Source organism: Phycomyces blakesleeanus (assembly GCF_001638985.1).
Source record: "Phycomyces blakesleeanus NRRL 1555(-) unplaced genomic scaffold PHYBLscaffold_9, whole genome shotgun sequence".
Classification (NCBI taxonomy): domain Eukaryota; kingdom Fungi; phylum Mucoromycota; class Mucoromycetes; order Mucorales; family Phycomycetaceae; genus Phycomyces; species Phycomyces blakesleeanus.
In genome coordinates, this window is record NW_017265142.1 from 1228068 (window position 1) to 1255561 (window position 27494).

At 34.6% G+C, this 27494-nt stretch overlaps 8 protein-coding genes across 8 annotated transcripts; 6 read left to right on the plus strand and 2 right to left on the minus strand.

Moving 5' to 3' along the window:
• Positions 1-937: 937 nt before the first annotated feature.
• On the minus strand, positions 938-2605 carry PHYBLDRAFT_167890 (hypothetical protein; the record flags this gene model as incomplete). Its single annotated transcript, XM_018435740.1, has 4 exons — positions 938-1366; positions 1574-1618; positions 1695-1953; positions 2196-2605. The coding sequence occupies 4 exons, from the start codon at positions 2603-2605 to the stop codon at positions 938-940; spliced, it is 1143 nt and encodes a 380-aa protein (XP_018292522.1).
• Positions 2606-4339: 1734 nt separating this feature from the next.
• On the minus strand, positions 4340-5671 carry PHYBLDRAFT_155278 (hypothetical protein; the record flags this gene model as incomplete). Its single annotated transcript, XM_018433394.1, has 3 exons — positions 4340-5047; positions 5141-5257; positions 5330-5671. 3 exons carry the CDS (start codon positions 5669-5671, stop codon positions 4340-4342), a joined length of 1167 nt encoding a protein of 388 aa, XP_018292523.1.
• Positions 5672-8434: 2763 nt separating this feature from the next.
• PHYBLDRAFT_111830 (glycosyltransferase family 17 protein) lies at positions 8435-9621 on the plus strand (the record flags this gene model as incomplete). Its single annotated transcript, XM_018428241.1, has 2 exons — positions 8435-9146; positions 9308-9621. 2 exons carry the CDS (start codon positions 8435-8437, stop codon positions 9619-9621), a joined length of 1026 nt encoding a protein of 341 aa, XP_018292524.1.
• A 1601-nt stretch (positions 9622-11222) lies between these two features.
• On the plus strand, positions 11223-13573 carry PHYBLDRAFT_167893 (hypothetical protein; the record flags this gene model as incomplete). The annotated part of the gene is made up of 10 exons (XM_018435741.1): positions 11223-11838; positions 11924-12021; positions 12093-12115; positions 12141-12210; positions 12296-12418; positions 12481-12542; positions 12624-12838; positions 12935-12998; positions 13057-13366; positions 13469-13573. The coding sequence occupies 10 exons, from the start codon at positions 11223-11225 to the stop codon at positions 13571-13573; spliced, it is 1686 nt and encodes a 561-aa protein (XP_018292525.1).
• A 4571-nt stretch (positions 13574-18144) lies between these two features.
• PHYBLDRAFT_158710 (hypothetical protein) lies at positions 18145-18747 on the plus strand (the record flags this gene model as incomplete). The annotated part of the gene is made up of 2 exons (XM_018433841.1): positions 18145-18364; positions 18429-18747. Coding segments are annotated over exons 1-2 (352 nt in total), but the record flags the coding sequence as incomplete, so codon positions are not given.
• Positions 18748-19452: 705 nt separating this feature from the next.
• On the plus strand, positions 19453-19716 carry PHYBLDRAFT_103720 (hypothetical protein; the record flags this gene model as incomplete). Its single annotated transcript, XM_018427783.1, has 1 exon — positions 19453-19716. A coding segment is annotated over one exon (264 nt), but the record flags the coding sequence as incomplete, so codon positions are not given.
• Positions 19717-22051: 2335 nt separating this feature from the next.
• PHYBLDRAFT_167895 (hypothetical protein) lies at positions 22052-22521 on the plus strand (the record flags this gene model as incomplete). Its single annotated transcript, XM_018435742.1, has 2 exons — positions 22052-22057; positions 22186-22521. The coding sequence occupies 2 exons, from the start codon at positions 22052-22054 to the stop codon at positions 22519-22521; spliced, it is 342 nt and encodes a 113-aa protein (XP_018292528.1).
• A 1825-nt stretch (positions 22522-24346) lies between these two features.
• PHYBLDRAFT_186813 (hypothetical protein) lies at positions 24347-27391 on the plus strand (the record flags this gene model as incomplete). Its single annotated transcript, XM_018439286.1, has 3 exons — positions 24347-24382; positions 25084-25247; positions 25364-27391. The coding sequence occupies 3 exons, from the start codon at positions 24347-24349 to the stop codon at positions 27294-27296; spliced, it is 2133 nt and encodes a 710-aa protein (XP_018292529.1). The 3' UTR covers positions 27297-27391.
• Between the last annotated feature and the right edge of the window lie 103 nt (positions 27392-27494).

Below are 27494 nucleotides of genomic sequence, written 5' to 3' on the forward strand. Positions count from 1 at the left end.
TATAGAGAAGACATACATGATATATATAGTAATTATGTAACATAAAACTTTTAAAACTATAGAAATCTTGTACATGTCGAGGGTGTATTTTCACATTCGACATGGAAGTAAAATGGGAAATAATATCCCATATATAGCATACTAAACAGCCATATTTACATAGCTACTCTTCATAAACACTATGGAAAAAATGGTGTTTTTTTTGTATTTTATTTTCAATTCTACTTTTTAATAGGGGGTCTCAACAATCCTTTAAGCTTTTAAAGCCCTGAGATTAAATTTTAAAATATAATTGGCTATAATTAATCTATAAGCATTACAAAAAGAAAAGATTAAAACTCTTACTTTTCTTTCGAGAGTCTTGACTTTTAATACATCTTTGCTTAAGTTAGATTTTTAAAAACTAAAAAAATATTGATGCAAATATCTTTGCCTCTTTACATATTATCTTAAACTGATATCATTTTATCACCATGCCTTATAGAACTGAAAGAAGCATTTAAGGTACTCAAAAAATCTCAGAAATTCTTACATATTATTGGTTACTGTCTTAAAATTCAAGTAATTGAGTTTAACGATTTAAAGGACTATTTAAAGTCAGACTTTTATTTCTTTAATTTTTTAATTTTTTCATAGATTTTGTTAGGCCACTGTATATCCAGCTTTCTACTAATGTGTAGTTTATATTATGAAAATATAGAATGTCCTTTTTATACCATAACAGTTTGATAGGATAAGTCTTCAAGTCCACACATGCTCTTGTATATAAATGTAAGTATATTTTTTATATTCTTTTTAATTTATTTATTTTCAAAAAAAAAAAAACAAGTATTTTATGTATATACACACGCCCTAATCTAATCCGACATTTATTTTATTTCTCATATTTATGCTTCCTTTTTCTCTCCGTTTAATTATAACTAGACTTTCTTCTTCATTAAACATGATCTGGAGACAAAGGAGATAGACGCTTAGTGTGTCCTTCATGGGTTGAACCGGCATCACTGTCCTCCCAGTCTACCCAGTCCTCATCATGTGCTTGGTCTCGATCTGGTCTCAGGAACGCCATGTTCTCTTCATCCTGCTGATCCTCTTCGCTAGCCTCTTTCACTGCCTGTTTTGCAACCACATATACGTAACCCATCACACCAAACGCTAATATAGATCCTACACCTGCAGCAATATAACGCACCATGTCTGATCTTTTTTCCTCGTCTGTTAACTCTTCCTCTTCACCCAAGACATGTTTTGCAAAGGATGTCAGGTTAGCTCCAATGTAGACATGGAGGGCAATTTTTGTAAGTGTGATGGCTGTACCGAGAGTAAAATGGTACAAGGAAATATCTGTTGCAGCAAACAGCATATTCTACACAAGCGCAAATAAATAAACAAAGATAAATTTATATATATAAGCACATATAAAACTAAACACTTGAACAGTAGTAGTAGTAGTAGTAGTAGTAGTAGTAGTAGTAGTAGTAGTAGTAGTAGTAGTAGTAGTAGTAGTAGTAGTAGTAGTAGAAACTTACTCGGACACATCCCACAATAATGATTATTGTTAATTTTTACTTACCAGCATGTTGAATGGATAAGGTGAAAGACGAATGAGTACAAATAACTAGTAAATTATAAATAGGATTTTCGTTTTGAGTATTCATTTCTTATACCCCGTTATCATCATAATCATCTTTTACCTTGAAACCCTTTTTCTCAACTGCTTTTACAACAGCCTGTAGGTTTGGGTACCCTGCCATGAAACGTCTCACTCTGTCCTTGAGCCATATTCTGGATATTAAGAAACAAGACACAGCACCAAAGAGGGCACCGAAGTAAGATATCGGAAACCCCCGGGCAAATCCAAAGGTAAAACCAGATAGGGTCTGATATGTTCCATATCCAAGCATAGGTGGAAATGCACTCAGGAAAATAAGACCTGCTATCAATAAGTAACCACTACATAAAATAATATATACACGACGAATTTCAATTCGTTAGCAAATAATGATTTAAAGAAGTTGCTATGAAATCAATAGTCCACACACACACATATTGTGCTTTCTTTCCCCTTTTCCTTTTTTTTTTATTATATTTTTTGTAGACGGACTTTTTTTTTCTCATCTTCTTTATATGTATGTATATAGATTTTGCTCTTTCATTCCTTCATTCTTTTTTCTATTTTTTTTTGCTTTCTTTACCTTGTTCCCATCTCCTTTACTGTATTACTGAGCGTCTCGAGCCCTTCTAGTAATTCTCTTCGGTAGTGATACATGATCGAACTCATAATAAAAACAAAGAAAAAGAAGCCCCACACCCATCGCCACTGAACAGCATGCTCCCACACCATTCTACGATTGATACGATTGAATCTTATCATTTTTCTTATCCGTTGGGATCGAGATGTACTTGATTGCCAGTGATGATCCTCAGGATTTGCAAGAGGATCAACCCAGGCGCGATCTTCTCCCTCCTCCTCTGTTTCCTCTGTTTCATCCCCTTCCTGCTCTTTTTTTACTACTTGGCCTTCTTGTTGTTTTTTAGAATGTTTTGTGTGAGGGTCTATTTGGACAATAGATGACATGGGAATCAAGCCTTCATGGTCGGGCATCTTGTAATATATTTATATATATATAAGAAAATATATAAAGGAAATAAAATTTGTAGTGTAGAGAGTAAATGAATAAGCCAAAGGCAGGAGATAAGAAGAAGAGGGAAAAATGAAAGAAATAAGCCTTTCTTCTTTAGATTGGCTGAGTGAAGCATGTGACCTGGTCTGGCTGAAAAGACTCTAAAGCTTTGGCATTTTTACACTACACCAAAAAGAGAGAGAGAGATTATATATATATACATATATATGTATATAAACAAGAAGATAAAATAATAAATAATCAAGAGATGATATCGAAAATAATACAGAAAAATAAGGGGTGGAGGAGGAGAACTGTTGTTTCTGCTGCTGGTTCTGCTGCTGCCTTTGTTGGTTACTATCTGTTGTCTGGTTAGAAGTCTATTTAGATTTTGTCATTTACTTGCAAGTACATATCCTCTTCAAGGGCAGTAAATACACACACACATATACACATATACACATATACACATATATGTATGTATGTATACTTGTGTGTGCAGGTCTTTTTACCTTTCTTTCTTCCTTCTTTTCTTTTTTTAGGCTTAGTATTTTACAATTGATGAGCCAATCTACATGTACTTATTCAGTAGAGTGGGCTGTTGTCTCTGTTTATATATGTATTATCAGTATTACTGTCATTATAGCCATTGTAAGTTTCTCAATTAGCTATCATACCTATTATTTAATGCATTCATTAGCTTTTCTTTTCTTTTCTTTTGTTAAAATAAAATAGACGCAAATTTACGAATATGATGGTATTCAAAAGAGGCTGTGCTTTCTGCTTTCTGCCTTCTGGTCTTGAGTTTTCTTTTTTTCTTTTGCATTTGCCTTTGCCTTTGCGCATTAACCCATAAAGAGGCTTTTGTAAGATACTATGCATTTGTGGTCGTACCCAAAATCCGGTTTTTTGTTAACCGGAGAGAGAGAAAAGAAAGTGAGTAGATAATAGAGAAATTAGAGGAAGAAATAATTATAATTATAATGATTTATATTACGGATAATCATTGAAGCCTACAAAAAATTAGAAAAAGAGGAAAAGGAGAGTGGAAGGGGAAAGGGAGAAAAGGGAGTTAGATGACCAGGGAAGTTGCCGATTCCGAGTATCTTGGTTTGTACTGTTCCTGCAGCTGTCTGTTAAGAAGGAAAGAAAGAAAAATATGATTATAAATTATGTGCATATATTCTTGGATACATATAATTTTCTATCTTTATTTTCTTCCCTTCGTCACTATTTGAATTGACTCAGACTTTGGGATAGTTTAAATGATGAAGATATACACAGCACAATGTACAAGTTATCAGATCATGCAGAGCTATCAAGTAATCAATAAATCAATAAATTAACCAGTCAACCAGTCAACCAGTCAACCAGTCAACCAGTCAACCAGTCAACCAGTCAACCAGTTCACACATCAAGATCAATAATAAGTCCTCTACCGTACAAAATCCGATTACAAACACATCAATAGACATACAAGAAAAAAATCAAGAGCAAAACCAAAACCAGAATCAAAATCAAGATAATTGAGAATGTAGAGTATGTAGATACGCGAAGAGGAAGAATAACACAAGGCCTTTACATCTGTTACTTTTCAATACTCGACAAGTAAATAATGTTTAAAATAATAATAAGAACAGCAGTAGCAATAAGGATATTATAATGTTTTTAGTTTTATTTTATTGGACAGCTATACTTGAACATGGCTGATTACCCTAGTTCTTGTAAAAGCGAACACTTCCTTCATCTTCTACAAATTTACACTTGGTCCAATTTTCAAACAAAGCCTTGATTATTGGAGTATTGTCTTGAAGGTAATACTTTCCGAGAGCCTTTTTTACATGCTCAGTAGCCTCGATACAGTGATAGTGAGGCATGGTCGCCACCAGATGATGAACCAGATGAGTGTCTCCGATGTGGTGGAAGAAATGATCGAGTATGGGACCGTAGGACCTGTCGACCGTGAGCGCGATACCACGCTGGAAACTCCAGACATCGGTGTCGTAGTGAGGTATTTCAGGACTGGTATGCTGCAAATAGGTGATGACGACCATCCAGGCGTGCACAAGAAAGTATGGAACCACATAAAACTTAACGACGGCAAGTGAACCCCAGATCTGTCCAGCACGAATCAGGACCCCAACCATGACTCCAACAGCAGCAGTGGATTGGACTACCTTCCAGTACTGGTTCCTTTGAAATATGAAACTAGCTGGATTGAAGTGAGAAACCCATCGATCCTTGGTGGTATCTCCAGGATTATTGAACAAAGCGTAAAAGGGCCAAGCAACCAAAAGAAATCCAACGAGTTTCAATGAATTGAACAAAGGTGAGCTCTCAAAAACACTGTGGGGTCCATCAGCTTCAGTGTCCTCATCATAGGGTGGTAGGCCCAAGGCTGATCGCAGTCTAGGAGTATGAGTCTGACATAAGAAGAAAAGCATAATTAATTACACACATATGTATTAAAAAAGAATGAATTTCTTTGAATTCTTGTGATTTGTATAAGTATTTACCTTGTCTCTAGTTACATGACCAACAGAATTATGATGTCTAGCATGAGTAAACTTCCAAGAGTAATAGGGAACTAGCAAGAAGGTGTGTACAATCAGACCAACTCCATCAGAGATCAACTTGATATTTTTAATAAAATAATTAGTTACATTTAAATACTAATGATTATATATATATATATATATATGTACCTTTGAGGAGCTAAATGCTTGATGGCCACATTCATGACATATCATCCACAGACCACTGCTGGCAATACTCTGCAGAAACCAGTAAGCAGACCAAAGAACAAGGCGGAGTGGATCAGAAGAAAAGGTATCAATCCAGCTAGCCCCGTAGGCCAGTATTCCGACAAAAAAGAAATCGTGGAAGAGGTAGGCGAACGAACGTAAAGTGTCGCGTTCGAAGCAATGGGCTGGAATCAATCCGCGTATTTCCTTTATGAAAATTTCGGTAATCTCCCACTCTTTCAAGTCCTTTTCTAGAGTAAGAGGTACCTTTGCTGTCTTTACAGCTTTTGAATTTTCTTTCATATCAAACAAAAGGAAGAAGAGGTATAGATGTATATAAATTTAAAATATATTTTTATAACTATAACTATAGCTATGCATATAAATATTATAAATTATAAGAAATAAGATATGTTTTACAAGGACGATTGGATATAATATAAAGAAAGATCAATGTCTATTGTCATTGTTATCTTGCTTCTTTTATATACTTTTTCTTTCTTTCTTTTGCACCTTCATTCTTCCAACATATTTTTTTTGAAGGGCATATTTTTCGGTACTTTCTTTTAGTTTTCACAAGGTTTTCAACATTGTATATGTTTGTTATCAATCGATATCACCACAGGGAGTGCAAAAGATATGAAATGAAATAAAGGAGATGCATCAACTATACCCTAATTCTAAATAATCATCTCCATTTTTTTTCTCTTTAATAAGCTGAAACCCACTAAAGATTAAGCCAATTTTTATATTCTCGGTTGTCATTATAATTTAAGCATTTTTCTTTCGGCTAAAATAAAATAAAATAAAATACTATTTTATTTATGTATTTACACTCCCAAAACTGAAATCACCGACAAAATCTTTGATTTCTACCCCCGAATAAACCATACATCAACTTCATTATGCTATATCTTCTCAAGAAGTTGACAAAATAAAACCAAACATTGTGTTGTTATAGAGAAATGTATATATATTATAGAATAAAAATAAAAATAAATGAGGTTTAATATACGGTATGATCACCACGAGCTTTTATGACTGCTTTAACTCTGTCAGGCATACTTGCCACAAGAGTTTGCAGAACTCCAGGGTCAAGCAACTCCCATTCCTGAAGAATACAGGCCTTCAGCTCTTGCACATTGTTAATAGAGGCCTTTCTCTCTTGAACCTTGGCCTTTAGGGCATGTCAGACATGCTCAATTGGGTTCAAATCTGGACTTTGCGACGGCCAGTAGTCAAATCGTTTAATCTCCCAACTGTTTTTCCACCACGTCGTGTAGGACCCAGTATGACAGCTAGCACCATCTTCTTGGAATGTGAACATGGTGTCATGTTCTTCATTCAATTGTTTGTACCAGGGATTGAAGTCCTTAGACAGACAATTGACGTATGCATCTTGGTCTACAGATCCTTCGATAAACGATAATGGCCCAATGCCACCAGCCCAGAAACAACCCCATACCATCACGGAACCTTTTCCATACTTTTCTGTTGTTAGTGTATGGCGTTCCTGGTGCCTCTCCCCTCGTTTACGAATTACGGATGGGTCAGAATCATTGCCTTTCACCATGAACCTCGACTCATCTGACCACACCACTCTGCTCCAGTCTTCGATGCTAAAACTGGCCCTGGCTCTAGCCCAACGCAACCGATTCTTTTTCTGCTCACGGGTTAACTTTGGTTTAGATACAGGGGTGTAAGAACCGAAGCCTTTTGCTCGTAGGTATCGGATAACTGTCTGTCTACAGACAATAACGCCAGCAGCTCCCAAATTTGCCTGGTGGTATCCATAACTCTCAAAAGGATTACGTCTCACACTCAAACAAAGACTTGTAACGTCTGTTACACTAAGTTTCTTTGGTCTCCCAGGTCTGGTCTTTGTCTTGGCTGTTCCAGTAGTCTCCCAGCGCTTTATTGTATCGAAAACTGTAGTTCTAGGAATGTTCATACGGTTTGCGATGCCAGTTGGAGTATGATCGGCTTTTGAGAGCCAAACAATGCCTCCACGCTCAAAATATGACAGCTCGCGTCTGGAGGGAGTAGTTTTAATTCTTTTATTACTTTTCGACATTGGTGGTTAAGTTTGAGGTAAAGGTGTGAGGAAGAGAAAGGTAAAGAATGTTATAAAAAAAGCAGCATGAAAAATGTGGTTCATCGATGATTTTTATTGTTGGAGTGTATAAGATTATTAAATATATATGTATATACCAGTTTTTTTTGAAGGAAATGAACTGCTTGACCTATACGGGGGTTTCAACTTGCTTAATACATCTAACGGTTTACTTGGTCTTTTTTTTATTTTTTTATTTTTATTGTGTGGGGATTACAACTATAATAGGGCTTTATAGCGGAGAATAGCGGTGATTATATTCTCCGAGCTTTATCTCGGTTGCCGGAAGGTCCGGTGTTACCGTTGAAATAGCCAATGGTAAGCACAATTACAAGAGGTATCGTCAAGTCCGAAACATACAAGATAAAGAGAGAGAGAAAGAGAGATAAAGAAAGAGAAATAAGACCCGTATATTCGAGAAGTTTATTAATAGCTCGAATGTCTTGCCTTTTGAATATCAGTAATTCATTACTAGGTTCTATATAATCTACATTTAATCATTGTATGTATAGTGTTCAAAGTACACTTGGACTAAAAGATTCTTTGCTGAGCCAACAAGCTTACCAAGTAAAGGAATAAAATAGTTGACAATAGTAAGAGAAAATAAACATATATAGCACAAACGTGTAACGGGCTTCTTGTCTTTCTTTCTATTTCTTGCAAAGTCTGTGTAGTACTGGTACTACTGCTTCCAAAAATAAAAATAAAAATAAAAATAATCTATGATATGTAGTCTACCTCTTTTCCTCAGTTCTATAGTAATCTATTTTTTGACTTATTGGACCCCTCTTCTATCCCTCTCGTAACCCCCTTCAACCTTTCTTCTCTTTCTTTATTTCTTTCTTTCTTGTTCTCTTCTTTCTTTATTATCGTTGCACATGAGTCAAATATTCTTTACCAAGAGATGGCGCCCAGTTCTGATCCTTCTATTCGTCTGGATACTAGGCATGTTCATGTGGTTGTTCTTTTACCACACAGGACTTATCACTGACCTAGGATACTACACTCGCCCACTCTGGGACTCCAATCCACAGTCATTTAACCTGATACCTCACTACTACGCCGAAGACGTGCCTATGAAAGATCTCTGTAAGCTTCATGGATGGACCTTAAAAAAGAAAGAAGACCGCCCACGAGTCTTTGACGCCATCATTTTCAGTGTCGAGCTAGACTTACTAGAGATCCGTATCCACGAACTCTGGGACACCGTTGATATTTTTATCATCCTGGAATCCAATGCAACATTCACAGGTTCTCCAAAAGAACTTGTCTTTAAGGATAACAAGGAACGATTTGCATTCGGGTCCTCGAAAATCCGCCACTATGTCATCGACCAATTTGCGTTGCCACCCGGAGAAGGTCCCTTTTGGAATGAGAATGAGATGCGGAGAGAGATGAACAATGTTTTTATAAAAGAGGATGTCCAAAAGGGTGATTTGATTCTGATGTCAGATGTCGATGAGATCGTGCGTTCGAAATCTCTTGAAATCCTAAAGAGCTGTGCTGGAGTGCCTGAATTACTGCATCTCCAGTTACGAAACTACCTTTATTCATTCGAGTTTCTTTTTGATGATCAATCGTGGCGTGCTCATGTCGAGACATTTATACCCGGCCAGACTATATACCGCCATGGACAAGTTACTCAAGATTGCCTTGTAGATGCAGGTAAGGAATGAGATTTTTTTTTAATGAAAAAAAAAACCCCAATTACTTTTACCAACAACAACATTTTATTTTTTGATACTTGTTAAAAAAATTAAACATTTATATATATATGTTATATTCATCTTTTATTATTATTATTATTATTATTATTATTTTACAAGGCTGGCACTGCTCATTCTGTTTTAGAACGATAAAGGAATTCCAGTTCAAGATGCAGAGTTATTCGCATGCTGATCGTGTCAGGAACCCTGGATTATTGGAAGCTGACCGGATCCAGAAAGTGATCTGTGATGGTGGCGAAATCTTTGACATGCCACCCGAAGCCTACAACTACAGAGAATTGATTTCGAAAATTGGAAATATACCCAAAGATCTTTCTGCTGTTGGCTTACCGAGCTTCCTTTTAAAGAATGCCCAGAAATTCAAGTTTCTCATGCCAGGAGGGTGTATTCGCGATGATGTAGATACATATTGATATTGATATTGATATTGGTACTGATAGAGAGTATGTGTGTATATGAATGTGTATGTGTATGTATGTATGTTTTGCTCTTTGCTTAAAAGAAGAAGAAGGGATGTACAAGTATTATAAAATTCTTCTATACTTTAATTAATTAAATGATTATGTCTTTTATATATCAATATTAATACTAGTCAAATTACTTTTACTATCAAATAATAATAATAATAATAAAGATAGGCTTTAATTTATTGTCAATAAAATTAACTAGAAATACCAAGCCTTTTCTTCTCTTTTCTCTGTCAAAAACTTTTGTCTTCTTTCTTTCTTGCTTAGATACATGCATGTACATATACGTGCAAGCAAAAAAAAGAAGAAAAAAAGACCTATGCTGCTTATAAGGAGGTAAAATAGGGGAAGGATCGGAAAGTCCTTTGTATCATTGATCTCATAATACCTTATCCAAAATAATATTAGTAGTAGTAATAATTAAAGAGAGGTAAAATAAAAAAGAAATAAAGGGAGAAAAGAGAGCGAGAGCGAGAGAGGGTTTATGCGGATAAATACATTTACCAGTATGCTTTCCAGCTTCCATGCAATAAGTTGTTTTTATTGATTTATCAGCTACAATGAAAATATACAAAAGAAAAGAAAAATACAGACATACATATATGTGTGTCTTTTAAAGGAGTTGATTTTCATTATTCATTGTACTATTGTACCACTGACTATTAATGTATATATTCTTAAAGTAGATAACCAGGGCTGTCCATAGCTTATTCTGTTTGCATCCATACAATCACTCGAGCAATAAGGCCTGGAGGAGTGACAATAGACTATATAAAATAATGATGGTGGTAATGATAAAGTCGATTCTTAATTCTTAATGAGATCTGTATTTAGCCTGTCATGGAGGCTATATAGATTTTTCTTTCTCTTATATACCTACACAAATGTGTGTGTATTAAAAAGACCATCAATAGAGGATTTAGGGTCTAGAATAATACCCAGTTCATTTTGTTAGCATTAGAACCTCATCTTTTTTTTTAAAAAATAAAATAAAATATACCATCTAAATATATATTGTAAAATAAGCATAAACTAGGCAGAGAACAATGTACCAAGACTATTGCTACGATTATGGTTACGGTTACAGATCATTTTACTAGTGTTACTGTTGCTATTGCTGTTACTATTCAGCTGCTAATGCCGAACCGGGATTTGAGGGAATATCTTTACTCCCTGTCTTTGTCTTTCGATTCATTGTTTTATTCTACTCTATAACAATGAACGATATTATGAATATCAGCAACATAACAAAGTGTTTGATCGTACTATATTAGTCTTTTAACCTAAGCATGTACCCCATAATTTATTTATTTTTGGGTTTGTTTCAAAAATAAAATAAAATACAATTTATCAATATTTTTACACAAATATTCACAAGAAGAAGAAAGACAATGAGTTTGCTTGTATGTTTTTCTATCAAACATGGCTTCTTGTTTTTATTTTCTTATCAATATATATATATATATATATATACACAAAGATAAAAATTCGACATCTTTATCTCACTAAAGAAAGAAGAGAAAATGAAAGAAATATATCATCCCCCAATGTCCAGTATCTCTAGTGAACGTAAATATGGCGGTGCTCACAGGAAAGGCAAAGAAGTAGCCGGTAGAAATTATCCAGAGCAGAGTACTTCTCAATCTCGTCGTGCTTCCCCAAGACAAAGGTCTTTCAATAGGTCCAGAGAAGGCTCGACTGATTATCCTGCTCATGCTGGCTCTCATGTCAATATCTCTGATCCTGTTGCTTCTGCTGCTGCCATATTTGCTGCATTTGAAGCAAAAGAGCTAGAAGCAAAAGAAAAACAAAGAGCAAAAGAAGTAGAAGAGTCCCCTGTTGTTATTTCTTCTCATTTCGATGATTCTTCAAGCGAATTACTTGCCTTGCCGTATTCCGATACTTCTCCAGCAATGGTTTCCCGTCTAGGTTCACGGGCCCAGAGGAGTAGGCCTCAAACCACACGTCTAAAACGTACGGCGGAGAGAACATATGCTATTCCCAAGAGTAAGACCAGCCCTGCTACCGATTATCGTATCCCAGAACAAAGTACTTCAGCCGCTGCAGCCGCGTTTGTACATCCCAGCCAAACCAGTCGACCCAACCCAGCTGAATATGATTATAAAACTCTTGCACCGTGGTGTGCGATTGAATCTGATCCAGGTAAGAAAAGCACCCAACCAAGGAACCAAGTAACTGTTATGAATTGTGATATTAATTGACTATTACTATCAATATATATATATAGATGTCTTTACAGAAATGACACAAAAACAAGGTGTCAAGAATATTATTGTTCAAGAGGTTTTTGACCTCGATTCTAAACTTCTCAATGATAAAAAGCAAGTATAATATATATATAAATTGGTATTTCTATTTATATTTCAATTAATGTTACTTTTTATTATTTGTGATAGATTATCAGAACAAAATGTACATGGTCTTATTTTTGGGTTTTCGTACAGCGAACGGGTATTACCTGATAATCATACAAAGCCTGACCCTGATGCAAATGGAATCCTTTATTCATGTCAAGTAAGTATATATATAGATATAAAATTTTCTACTTTAAACTCTTCATAATAATATTATATTCCTAATAATATATATATATATAAAGGTAATACAGAATGCCTGTGCTACGTTGGCTCTTTTGGGTGTTCTACTTAATTCTCGTGATTATGTGGACCTTGGTGAAGAGCTAATGCAGTTCAAAGACTTTGTTAAAGGCTTTGATCCAATAGTAAGTGTGTATAAGAAAGTTTGAGTGTTTTGTATCTTATATGTGTAATAACTGTACAATAGAGTCTTGGTTTGGCAATTGGAAATAGTAAAATGCTACGTGATACACATAACTACTTTGCCACGTAAATATATACATTTTTTTTTTAAAAAAAAGAAATTTATTAGAGAGCTTGCACACATAACCTCCAATTTTTTTTTGGTAGTGAGCAAGACAAAAAAGAAGCCGAGGCTGCACTTGAGGAATACCGCAGACGATATTATACAGCCAAAGAAGAAGAAGACTATGATGAAGAAGACAAAGATGAAGAAGATGAAGAAGATGAAGAAAAAGAAGAAATTTACCATTTTATAAGTTATATATACAAAAATGGATATGTTTGGGAACTTGATGGCCTAAATCGAGCACCACTTAAACTCGGTTAGTATTACACACAAGTATATACACTGAAAAAGAATGAACAAAATGATTATTACAATTGAATCTAATGTGGCTTGCTGTATATACATTTGTTAGATGAATGCCATTTATATAATTGGACAAATGTTGTAAAACCTTATTTGGCTGCACGAATGGAAAGGTAAAGGATTAAATATATAGTAATAGCTTGATCTTAAATCCCAAATACATATGTATAGTAAGGAGGAAGGATTTTTATTCAATCTGATGGCAGTTACGGATGACAATTTGCCGATTCAACATCGCACCATAGCAGACAAGAGCCGGTTAATAGAGGCATACAGCCAGAGAGTTGAATTAGAACAGCTTCGACTACCAGAATATTTAACTACCCTAGGCAAGCGTAAGCGTGATTACCCAGGTATTGGGTACACAATCCAGGTGGAGATAATTGAGTACATGAAGAAGAGGCAAAAAATATTAGCAGACGATATTAAACAATTGGAGGAAGATATCGAAAATGAGAACTTGGAGAGAGAGAAGACTAAGGTGAGCCTATTATTACTATTTGATCTAATAGCAGTAACAAGATATAAAAGAAGAAGAAATGGAAACTGCGATTTATTTTATTTACTTTTTCTTAACCTATAGGCCAACAACCTAAGACTTGGCCATGATTACACTCCATTTATTGAGACATTGTTTCAAAGGCTAGACGAGCATGAAGCATTAGTGCCTATGTTAAAAGAAAAATAACTTGTATGCATGTAGATTATATAAACATACACATAGATACCAAATTAATAAATTAATAAATTAATATATTTTTTTTTGATATTTAAACGAGTGATTTCTTGGTGTCTAAAAAGTTATATTTTAGATTGTTTGATATAGTCAATTTCTTGAGCTTTATTTAAATAATAAGAAAGTCTTGTAAATGATTTTCTTGAAAGACAAATGAAAGAATAATAACAAAAGCTATTTTGAACAGCTCGAGTTTTGCTGCTTCAAATGGAAGGTGCACGGCCATTTGGTACTACATTTTTTTTTCATTTTATTATTTCATATAGATTTCAATTTTTTTTTGTTTTGTTTTGTTTAGATAGTATTATACATATATTAATTAATTTAGAGTTGAAATTGATACAGGCAAGATAAAATCTTGTATGTAGATATATATATATATATCCCTTATAGGCATTTAATAGTAATTTACAAGCAAGGAGTATAAGGCTATAATTTGATCTTACTAATAAGAGATAGGTGTCCCATGTCTAGTTAAATCTATCCATAAACTATTACTTTCTATCTACAATTTAACTCCATAGTTTAAAGGACTATAATAGTTCAATAAAATCCTTGATATACACTATCTATACATATAGTTGTTAGAAAGCAATGCACGATTATTATTAGTATCGAATTTCAGAACTTGTGTTCACAAACTGTACGTAAAATAACAAGGTTGTGATGACAATCACAACAGAAACAACAACAAAAGAAGAAAGGTATATCTGCTATAAATCCTAATAAAATATTTTCTCTCTCTCTCTTTTTGTTTTGTTGCTGTTATGTATAATATATATAGATATATAAATAGTATACTATTTCATAAGTACAAGTATAAGAGTAAAGATAAAATAAAATAAAATAAAATAAAGAATATAGAGATCAAATACTTCTTTACTCATAATTTATGCCATTTTCACATGGTGTGCATTGGGCTTAGTCTACGGCATGCTTATTTGAAAGTTACTAGGCTGTACAGTTAGCTTTTAAGCTAAAACCAATATATCTATGTAAAATAAAATGACAACTGCTGACTAATTGACTCATCGATGAACTCGAGGATTCTTTATTTTCCATAAGCTTATATATATTTATACTCACAAAATATCCCAAAGTAAAATAAAATTATTGTTAGAGACTTTTGAGTAGAGGATAAAGAGGTTAATGTCCTAGAAATTGATCTTAATTATAGTATTCTCAATTAGTGTTTTGTACAATTTTTTTGGGAATAGACCTTCTCACTTTACACTACACCTTTTTCTTTATTCTACGGATACTCCATGTGTGTATGTAAATGTAGTTTCAGGCCAAGATATTTTGTATATATACTTTTGCTATTTAATAGAAATAACAACAACAGCAGCAGCAGAAGCAGCAGAATCAGCAGAAGCAACAACAAGCTTTCAAATGTCTTTTGGTTTTATATGTATTTGTGTTTATATTTGTGCTTTTGTTTGTGTGTGTTTTGTACACATATATGTTTTACTGAATTTATTTTAAACTCCTCTTCTATCTCTTTCTTTATTTCACTCTCTCTTTCTCTTTTTGTACCTTTACGCTTGTCCTACTTTTATATATATATATTTTATTTTATTTTATTTTTTTATTTTTATTTTTCATTTTTTCTCTTCCTCTCCCTCTTCCTCTTATTCCTCTTGTTATCTATCAATACATCTACCTTTCTCTTTCTCTTCATTGTTTATCTCTTTAAAAAACCAAGCAGCACAACATCTACATCTCTTCATTATCCTCACCTCCTAATCTTGTTTCGCAATGTCTGGTAACAACATCAAGGTTGTCTGTCGATTCCGACCTCAGAACTCCATTGAAAACAGAGAGGGCGGTGTTCCCATCATTGAAATTGATGACGAAGGAACAGCTGTCCACATGAAGGTAAGATAAGATTCCGAAATACCGATGTCCGAAACAGAGAAAGAGATAGTAACATCTATCTTGTGTGTTTATATTTCTTTCTTTAGGGAAAAGAAACCCAGGGAACATTTGCATTTGATAAAGTATTTGGCATGAATACTCCCCAAAAAGACGTCTTTGACTATTCTATTCGAACTATTGTTGATGGTAAGTTAGTTATTGTGTGTAAATGTGAAAATGTGTAGATGTGTATGTGCGGGTGTGCGTGTGTAAAATGTGCGAGTTAAAAAAAAATCAAAAGTGTGTTACCGATACAACCATATAATTTTTCCTTTTATTTAATATATATATAAATAAAGATGTCACGGCGGGTTATAACGGTACAGTGTTTGCCTACGGACAAACAGGCTCTGGAAAAACATTTACAATGATGGTAAAGAAAATAATAATAATAATTTTATGCTTAAAAATGTATATCTGTACTCGACTTGTTGCTTATATGTGTCTATATACATAATTGCTTACTAGGGTGCCGATATTGATAATGAAAATACAAAGGGTATCATTCCCCGTATTGTCGAACAGATCTTTGACAGTATCTTGGATGGTCCAAGCAACTTTGAATTCACTGTAAAGGTTTCATACATGGAGATTTACATGGAGAAAGTGCGTGATCTATTAGCCCGTAAGTGTGTTCAAATAATGTATATATATATATATATATGTGTGTGTGTGTGTGTGTGTGGTTTATAGTTGTGAGAAGTTGATAATTGAATATTGTTTCTTTTTTGACAAACTCACTAATGTATATCTATTATACATTATTAGCCACAAATGACAACCTGCCGATCCATGAGGACAAGGCAAAGGGTGTCTACGTAAAGGGTCTACTGGAAGTTTATGTTGGCTCATCTGAAGAGGTCTATGAGGTTATGCGTCGTGGCAGTAACAATCGCGTTGTAGCCTACACAAGCAAGTCATCTGTAGATTATTACAGCTTATTCTCTCTCTTAAACAAAATATGACTAATACTAATACTAATACTAATACTAATACTGACACTGTTATTGATAATGCCTCATTCTGTGGATACTATTTCTTCTATTTTGGCTTTTCTTGTCAACTAAATAGACATGAATGCTGAAAGTTCTCGGTCTCATTCTATTGTAGTTGTTACAATTACCCAAAAGAATCTTGATACTGGTGCAGCAAAGAGTGGAAAACTCTATCTCGTTGATTTAGCAGGATCTGAAAAGGTAAAGAAAGAGAAAGAGAGAGAGAGAGAGAGAGAGAGAGAGAGAAAAGAGAAAAGATAATAGAAATCATAGTAAATCAGCTACTATTAAATAAAGAAAACGAACAAATGATTGGCATATGCACCATAACTACTATAGTCACTAGAAGCATTACTACTGTTGCTGTTATTTACTCTTGATATTATTCTAGGTGGGAAAGACAGGTGCTTCTGGACAGACACTCGAGGAAGCCAAGAAGATCAACAAGTCCTTGACCGCTCTCGGAATGGTTATCAATGCTCTCACTGATGGAAAGGTAATAAAACTAATAGCAGTAATAGGAATTAATAAGCATAATAGTATTAATGATAATACATATAATAAAAATATCAATATCAATATCAACAATAATGATAATCATAATTATTATTATAATAATAATAATAATATCAATCATACTCTTTTTTTTTCTTGGTTACAAATATATATTATTATAATTATAATCATATATATATATATATCTTCTTCTTCTTATTCTTACTCTTATTCTTAAATGTGTACATTTGTACTTGTGCCTGTGTATATATATATCTGTGCGTTTGTGCTTGTGCCCGTTTCTTGTTTCTTTTTTTTTTCTTTTCTGTCCTGTCCTTAGTCAAGCCACGTGCCTTACCGTGATTCTAAATTAACAAGAATTCTACAAGAATCACTTGGTGGTAACTCCCGTACTACTCTAATCATCAATTGTTCTCCTTCTTCTTACAATGAAGCCGAGACACTTGGCACCCTTCGATTCGGTATGAGAGCCAAGTCGATCAAGAATAAGGCCAAGGTCAATGCCGATCTATCACCGGCTGAACTCAAGGCACTCCTGAAGAAAGTCAAGTCAGACACCGTCACGTTCCAGACCTACATCGCAGCACTCGAAGGAGAAGTCAGCATCTGGCGTACGGGTGGCACGGTTCCGGAAGACAAGTGGGTCACAATGGAAAAGATCGCAAAGGGAGATTTCAAGGCGCTTCCTCCCACGGCTGGTTTCAAGAGTCCGGTTGGAGGAGTTGGCCAAGACGATTCGTCTCGACCACAAACGCCTGCCGTTGTCCTAGAGAAAGATGAGAAAGATGAGCTTATGAGACGCGAGAATGAACTCATGGATCTTATTTCAGAAAAGGTTTGTCATTGTTTTTGTTTTTGTTTTTTTTAAAAAAAAAGGGCAGAATAAGAAGAGATATAGAGGAAATTCACAGACAGAGAAACGTCTATTAAAAAGATATATATATATAATTATCTTACTTTTAACTATGTGTAGGAAACCGAGCTTGCTAATCGAGAAAGGCTTCTGGAAGCACTAAGAGAAGAGGCGAATGATTACAGGGAGCAAGCAGAGACAACCACTAAAGAGAACCAGCGAATCAATTCTGATCTGAGCGAGCTGAAAACCGAGTTTCGAAAGATTTCTTACGAATGCAAAGAAAATGCAATTACCGTGGATTCTTTAAAGGAAGCCAACCAGGACCTTATGAACGAATTGGATGAGCTAAAGAAGAGTCTGGCTGATGTCAAATCGGCCCATAAGGACAATGTCAATGGCGAGAAAGAAAGAAAGAAGGCCGAAATGATGGCTGAAATGATGTCTGGATTTGATGCATCTGTAAGTAAACAGATATATATATAGCAAGAAGGTTATAGCTTATTTAATATAATATAATATGTAGGGTGAAATTAATGAAAAGAAGCGCCAAATTCGTGATGCTATAATCAAACTTGATGGTGAAGGTAGTGGATCATTGTCGATCGAAGATCTGGTGTCTCTTCGTCGTGATTTGGAAGATTCCAAGGTTCTTTTGGAACAACACTCAAAGACGATCAATATCCTCACCAGCGACAAGGAGGTCCTTGACAAGAAAAAGGCCGAATTGGATCATAAATTCGGTACCCTTGAGAAGGAATATGAGGAATTGCTCGACAAGACAATTGCGGAAGAGGAGGCTCAGGTGCAAAACAATAGCGAGTTTGCCAACACAATTACTACAATCAAGGTAATAATAATATTAATAGTTAAAACACAGAATTGTAGGATTTTTTCTTGGATACTAAAAACCTAAACTTGATTTTATAGAGTAACCTAGAATCAGAGTACGCTACAAAGAAAGAGACTCAACAAAAAGAAATCGACGAGCTGAAACATGAGCTTGATCGCAAAAATGATCATCACCAGAAACTCAGTAGTGCAATGAATGATCTAAAGTCTGCAAACGATCAATTACAGGTAGGTTGGAATATACATATACTTGCGGTAGATTTAAAAGGGATTAACTTATGAGAATATATATTTGGTTATTGTCTAGACTGCTCTTTCTGGACAACCTCATCCTACTCAAGGAAGAGAAATTTCTGAACGAGAGAAAGAGCTCGATCGTATGCGCAAGATCATGGCTAGTCAGCTGGGTGAATTTGAGGCTATGAAGAAGGCTTTGATGCGTGATCTTCAGGCTAGATGCGAAAAGGTGGTCGAGCTTGAGATGTCTCTGGACGAGACCAGAGAACAATACAACAGTGTTCTTAAAGCAAGCAACAACAAGGCCCAGCAAAAGAAGATGGCCTTTTTGGAGCGTAATCTTGAACAGCTTACAAATGTCCAAAAGCAGGTAAACATATCTATCCATAAAGAATATTTGTTTGGCGAAGTATTCTGGTAATAATACTTCTTCTTTATGTTGTGTATACTATACTTCTTAGTTGGTCGAACAGAATGGTTCTTTGAAGAAGGAAGTTGCTTTGGCTGAACGTAAGTTGATTTCCCGTAATGAGCGTATCCAAAGCCTCGAAACTCTTCTCAAGGACGCTCAGGAAAAACTGGTCAGTCAAAATGACAAATTCGAGAGTCAGTTAAAAGCAGTTCGAGACCGTCTTGAATTGGCACGGACGCAGAAATCCCAGAATACCATGTCCGTGAACTTTAGTCGTATTGTTAAGCCTCTCAGAGGTAGAGGAAATGCAGTGAATGCAGCCGAAGATACCGAGAATGTAACTTCTCCTGCTACAGACAGACGTTCTACTTGGGCATTATTCAACTCGCGATAAAAACTTTCACACCCACACACACACACACTTTCTACCAAGCTAGCTATTCCTTTTTATTTCTATTTTATTTTTCACTTTATTGTTAGTCTTTATGACAGCCTTATATTTTCACTATTCCCCCCTTTTTCCTTATCTTTTTGTACGTGTGTACGTATGTGTGTGTGTGTGTGTATGTATGTATGTATGTATGTATATATGTGCTTGGGTTTGTACTTGGGTTTGTGCTTGTATTTGTATGTGTGTAATTTTTCTTTTCTTTGTTATATTGTATGAGAGAAGGTTTGTATTCACGTTATGCACATAACCTTTTTTCTTTTCTTTTCCTTTTTTTATCAAACCGTCTTTTGACAATTCTATTTGTTCCTATGTTACGCTATTCCATTCCTTATGATCTCTTTTACTATCTACCTCTACCTCTACCTCTTTCTCTCTCTCTCTACAAATACGTACAAATACATACAAATACATACAAATACATAGCATACATACCACACTTACACACATACATATATGCACTCACGCCCACGCTCTCACTCACACTCAAATGCACACGCATACATAGTTATATATGTGCCTGTTTATAATCTACAAATGTTCAACGTAAATAAATCATTGTTGTTGTTCAAGTATTAAGAGTATTAATGTAGATATTTTTATTCTTCTTTAAGAGAATATGATTTTGACATCATTTAATTCAATTGTGTAAAAGTAAATCATTTCTCATGATTTTTTTAGGGTGTTCATTCTAAGAGTAGTCATGGTAATATATTGGGGGTTTAATTGATTCTATGATTGGTATTAATCAATTTAAGTGAAGAAACAGAAACAGAAAGCATTCAACGTAATGTATTATGTATATGGTTCAAAATTTGATTGAATATTTATATGTATATACATTCTTTTAATATCAAAGCTTCTGTACTTCTTGAAATATATATATATATTTTATACCAAAGACATGGTTTCTATGCAGGTCCGATTTTTGTTAATTTATTTTTATTTTGTTATCAATTGAGTTTATAAACCTCTTTTCGTATTGATAGTACAACAAGTTTCATCCCTCAATCTTCTTTTTTTTATTATTATTTTTGTTTACCTTTAATTCCTTCCTTTTGTTACCTCCCTGCTTACCCCAACATACTACCCCTTCCCTTGACCTCCTAGTTTTACTCCTGCTACTCCTCATACTCATTCTAATCCTCTATCTTTCCCCTTTTGTACTTATTTATTTTATGTACTGCCCCACACGTTTGTACACCTTTGTATGAAAGGTATTTGGTTACCTAGTTTGTAATAGGCACAAGTCAATTAAGCTGTAAAATATATTGTATTGTATTGTATTGTATTGTATTTTATTTTATTGAGTGAATTCATTTAATGCCTGTCATTATCAATCCAAAGTACTTGCAAAATATTTAACATTATAGATATATATATATATATACATCTATAGTGTTAAATATACATATAAATCCTGAACCAGCAAATCGGATTATTGAATGAATTGAAGCCATTATAACTGATGTTATTTCTTGATCTATACAAAAACAGCAATAGCAATAGCAATAGCAATAGCAACAACAACAACAACAACAACAACAAAAGTACTAATACTGATCATTATATCCCCAACTTTAACAAGATGAGAATTATATCTATATGTGTGGATTCCTTTTTGATTTGCTGTTATTGATAACATTCTTTTTTTCCGTTTAATTCCAATCACAGCTTTCTATATATTTATATAATTAAATGAGGTTTATCAATATTATTAATATGAAGAATAATAAAAAGGGATTTATGAAAGATTTATAGGGTTTTTATAGGTATGTCTATATGTTACTATAGCAACAGATTGTATATTTATTTGCTTTAATTTTTTATCTTTATCTTTGATTATCTTTATGTTTTATATATTCATACAAATACAAACCAAGACTCGTAGTGTGGTAGTCAAGATAAAATAATATATAAAAAAAAAGGCGTTGTGGCAGCGAATCATCTGATATGAAAATAAAAATAAAAATAAAAATAAATAAAAAGGAAACCCCTTTATTTGTGTGTGGATGTGTGTGTGTGTGTGTGCAAGAATTTCACTTTATTTATTTATTTATTTATTTTCTGCTGCACGCATAACTCGACCCCACTGTTTTCAAGGAATCCAAGTCCATTCCTTGCAAACCTCGGCTCTCTTTTCTTTCTTTCTTCTCTTTCTTCTCTTTCTCTTATTTTTTAGTCTTATTCTTTGTGGATCATGTATGTAGGTATCAATTGTGTGCAAAACCAGCTCTCTTTACAGCTCTACATGATTGTGTTGTACATTCTATAATATATATTCATTGATTCGTTTAATTCTTGTTTTTTTTTAAAATTATTCTTTTGGTGTAGCTTGTTGAAAAGAACAAATCGCTCAAGGAAGAAGTAGCCCTGGCAGAACGGAAATTAATCGCCCACAACGAACGAATTGAATCTCTTGAGCCAATATTACAGTGTGGACAGCAGAAACTGACAGCTTGCAATGAACGAATTAAATATCTTGAGATGCTCTTGATCGATTCACGAGAAAAGCTGTTCACTCAAAAACAGACATTTCAGGGTCAGCTTAGGGTGGTTCGAGAGCGTCTTGAACAGGGACAAAGACAGAGAGTGGAGACCACCTTGCTCATCAATTCTGGCCGAATTGCCAAGCCCCTTCGTGGGAGAGGAAACGTGGTTGAAAGCTGAGATTTCATCTTTATTTTTTTTTCTATACGCACACATATCCCTTTTCCACCAAAACCAAAAAACCAAAAACAAAATACTTCACTTCACTTCACTCATATTCGCATACACACATACATACATATATACATACATACATATATACATATTTACATACATACATATTTACATATACATACTTAGTTACATACATATATACTCACACGAGTTACAGCATGTGAATTCGTCCCAAAAACCAACTTCCCTCGCGATAGATAACTTCCCTTTTCTTTTGTACACAGTTTTCCTCTTCTTCTTCTACCTTAGCTATTGCTTGATCTTCCCCTCCTTATTCTTTTCTCTGAAACAAAAAAAAAACAAAAAAAAATGGTCTCTTTATATGTGAATATTCTCCAATTACCATCATCATCATATATATATATATATAAAATTATTGTAACCTATTTACAATATCCTATATCCAATCTTTTATACATGCACTCAAAACCAAAAACCAAAAAAAAAAATGCGTGTTTAGGGGTGTACTTAGAGGTGTATTTTAAAATGTGACATTACTTTTGAACTATAAAGTAAAATCGTAATAATATTCTAATTAATAAGCTTCTTTACAATAGCAACAACAATAAGAAAGCCATCTCTCTCTCTCTCTCTTTTTAAGGTTGTTCAACATCTTTTAAATCAGATTTTTATATATATATACACGATTTTTTTTGATGGACAGGAAATTACTTTAGGGTAAAGGGTTTGACTTATTTATCCATTTATGTATGTATCTTTAATTATACAGGCAGATCGGAAATTTAGAAACTATATCATTGTGTCTTTAAACGCAGTTTGGTCTATAGTTTCTATCGTATCTATTATGTAATGATTGCAATATACATCTGTATGCAGAACCGCTGGAACAGACAGTAACACTATGTACACATATAGTGCAAGTCTGAGGGGCTCGAAGCCGCCAAAGTAATGTGACATCTTCTCCTTTAATACATAAAGGACTAGACTGTAGCTTTTGTTTTTTTTATTCTCTAGTCTTGGTAGGGGGTTTTATCTAGTTAAAGGCATACATATTGGCATAGTTGCGTACAAATGTACATAATACTCGTGTTTAGTATTTCACAATTGAAATATACGCCAGCTTTTTGGGAACAAGATGCCTGCCCTACAAAAATCTGCTCATGTAATAATGTTTCACCATAAAGGTTCTGATTTAGACGGAAAAGAAACAAGCTGCAGCGTTACACCATAAGATTACTTCTTTATACTCTCACTCTATCTTCCTATCCCCACTCGTTCTGTTACTAAGAGACATTCAATTCGTCTAATTGTAAGAATAAGATAGCTATAGTTCTTGCGACAAATACCGATTTTTCTTTTACAAGCATGAGTGGATAGTGGTACACCACATTTGATTGAATTAAGGTACTCTCCGAAATGAACGTAAAAATTCTTATTTCAATATGGAATGTTTAATATTATAAGACATAAACTTAATATATATATATATATTAGATGATTTCATTATGATATCCTACAAAAATAAAACGAACCATCAAATTTACAAGATCATATTCTGATACTTGTTTATTTTTTTGTTCATTTGTTCTTTAGAGATAATTATATATACATTAGGACGTCTGTTAAAGAAGTACCCTATATTATGCTAGTACTTACACATGTATATATAATGAAAAGGCTATATAACAATCATGGGAAATGAACAGTGACTCCGATGGTGTTTCTTGGAAAATGCCTATGGCTCTTTTCAAAAATCACCATCAGAGTCACTATTAATTTCCCATGGCATAAAAAAAAAAGATGAGAAAAAATGCTGAAAATTCCTCCAATAGCCCGGTTTTTTGAGGTAAGAATAAAAAAAACAAAAACTCAAGTGAACTTTTCCTATCTTTTTTTTTTGGTGTTTCGAAAATAAATATTGTCATACTATGGGATGGGGTGGGGAAGAAAGAGAAACAGAAAACCTGCCCAAATTAGCGAAAATCTCACCTACAGAATTATGCATGCATTCATGACCACAACAGAGGGTGAAAGTTAATTGTGTGGTCCAGGGGTTTTTTTTTGGTGCGAGGGCTTCAGTAATTTATACCCTTTATTGAAAGTATCTGGATCTAGATGTTAGCAAGAATAGCCTCTGAAGATTAAAGAAAGGAAAACTTGGATCAAAGCTTTTTCTGTCTGCACTAGAGGTCACTTTATGGTTACTGTAGATCGATGGGATCATAAACAGCTCAAAATAGATAAAACTTTTGAATAAAGACTTGCTGAATATGTTGAAGAAGCAGTCCTTTGACAAGTCTGATACCATTCTTCTGTATGCCAACGTTCCTTGCCTCTCCTCTACCATACGCACACACACACACACACACACACTTATACAGCAGAAAGATACAAAACAGTGGCTGAAAAGAAAAAGACAATTAAGGTCATTGATTTCCCCATCGAAAACCTTTGAGACATACATAAAAGATAAAGCTGTATAACCAAGAAGAGCCAGTCCGCTAAATAAATAAATAAAAATTATTACCTCAAAAACTGGGCCACTAGAAGAACTTTCCAAAAAAAAATGGTGGTTTCGATGGGGATTTTGTAATAATTTCCATAAAGATTGGACGGCTTTACAGTTCATATGGGCCAGTCAATGACAAAAAAAATTCGAAGCCTTGGCTTGAGCGATTTTTTTTGGGTCACTCCCTATTTCCAAAGCCCAAGTAAAAGGGCAATGGGTTCCTATACAACTCACGTGTGTATATCCTTTGTGGTCCGTGATGAAAATAATATATATAAAGAAGGCGCGTACATTAATTATTTTCTCGGTGTTTTACAGCTGTCAATTCATAAAGGCTAACTCAGTCAATAATTCTTTAATGACATCTAGATTGCCTTTCGAAGTCCTTAGTATCATCGCATCACATCTCAGCATCAAAGATAAAGTTTCTTGCATAACAGTTTGTAAACTGTGGTCTGCACCATTTCAGGACTCTCTCTGGTCTACTATAAATCTCAACAAACGTCATCTGAGAAACATCTGTAACATCAATCACACTGAACAAAATGCATACAAAAAGAATGGAAATCGTGTACAGACTCTTAATCTCCACCAATCAACTGAAGTAGATGACGGCCAACTTTATTTGCTACAGCAATACTTTCAGCGTATAAAGTGCCTTAGAATACAGCACAGAAGTCTCTCGAATCACAACTTTGGAAAGACTGCAAACTGGAATCTCTGGGCCAGCCTGGTGAGCCTCGAGATACATATCCCGGAGCAGAATCAGCATACTCCAAAACATGAACTATACCAGATATTAGCCTGCCTTCCACACCTTAAACATCTAACCGTTCCAGACAAAATATGTTATCGTGTGGTTTGCTATACCTGGCGTGACTTGGATACAATACACAATTATCTACCACACCTCGAGTCATTGAACCTAGCTTTCTTATTCACTTCTATAGCCAATGAGGATATCACACTAATCAGATCCACTACCCCAGCAGATAAATTGAAGCGAGTCAGACTCTCCAATCTCGATATTAACATCGGTTGGATCTTTTACTGCGCTCTCAAATATCCCAACATTCACACATATGAATCCAAAACCAATTTTGGGTCCAGATCAAAATTGGTGGTGCCATGCGCCGATACTATGTCAGTTATAAAAGCGTCAGAACACAGTTTTTCTAGCCTGAGAGTAGCCACGATATCTCAGAAATTACAATTAGATCCATACTTTTATGCATTTTGGAGAACCTTTGCCCAAATGCTGGAATCACTCCAATCTCTAGACTACCGCGTGAATTTGACATGTGGAGAACCGCCCCAACCAGAGACCATTGCTACCAAAGCTATCCCTCTATCTTCCAAGACACTACAAAAGCTTTTTATCAAAATCATACCACGGGGATTGATCTATAGTAATTTCCCACTACAGCTGGACTATTGTCCTTGTTTGGCGGATCTGACGCTAGAAGTACCAAAGCTCGTCATAAAGATTGACACTATCTTGAGAAATTGTGTTTCTCTAAAAAAGATCAAGCTCAAGGATGGCCGTATTCTATTGAGTCAGGAAGCTAGCTACATATCAGAAAAACACGGCTTACAAAGGATTGAAATCTGGGATTCAGATGTTGACCCATCTATACTTAGTTATGTCTCATTCTGCTGTCCCCAATTACGCGAGATGGTACTATGCGTTGTCAAAATAACAGATTCGGTATCCAGCGAAACGACGACTTTACTTTTGGATATGTCCTTTACACAATTCGATGTATTGAAGCTGAATAATGTGGTCTTTCGATTACAAGACAACGAGACCCTCGATTCAAATGACACACACTTGAGATCAAACTCCAATATTCATCTACTTGTTATTGAACGCACACAATCCATCTTTGATTCTGGCGAGATCGGCTCTGTTGTTGGTACCCCACCAGTCTCTCTATTGCAAAATATGATCCCTAAACAGATATGGTTCCAGCATTGCTTGAAGAAAGTTGCCAGACGATTGTATTCTGAAGTACGAATGCTAAAAAAGCGAGAAGTCGAGTTTGCCAAAAACTATTTCCAAAAACTTGCACTAAAGAACAAGAATATCCCTGATCCTGAACCTCCAAAGAATCAATGTCATAATGGTTTTATGGACAAGAACTCATGGAAAGACGATCTTTCACGTGGATATGTTTTATTACGCTGTAAATATGTCGGTAAATATGAAATAGAGACTTACTCATTTGACCACGACATAGATATTCTGTAATACCCTTCTACCACTTTCCCTCTCCAAAAAATAATAATAATAAGAGGTAGAAGACTACAAGTCAACTTCTTTGACTTCTTTCAAAGATTATACATATTTTATTGTTGCTGTTATTATTAAACAAACAAATATTTGGGTTCATAGCGTAAGTATATTACAGATGGATATGATAGTATTTAAGGCTTTTAAATTTAAATC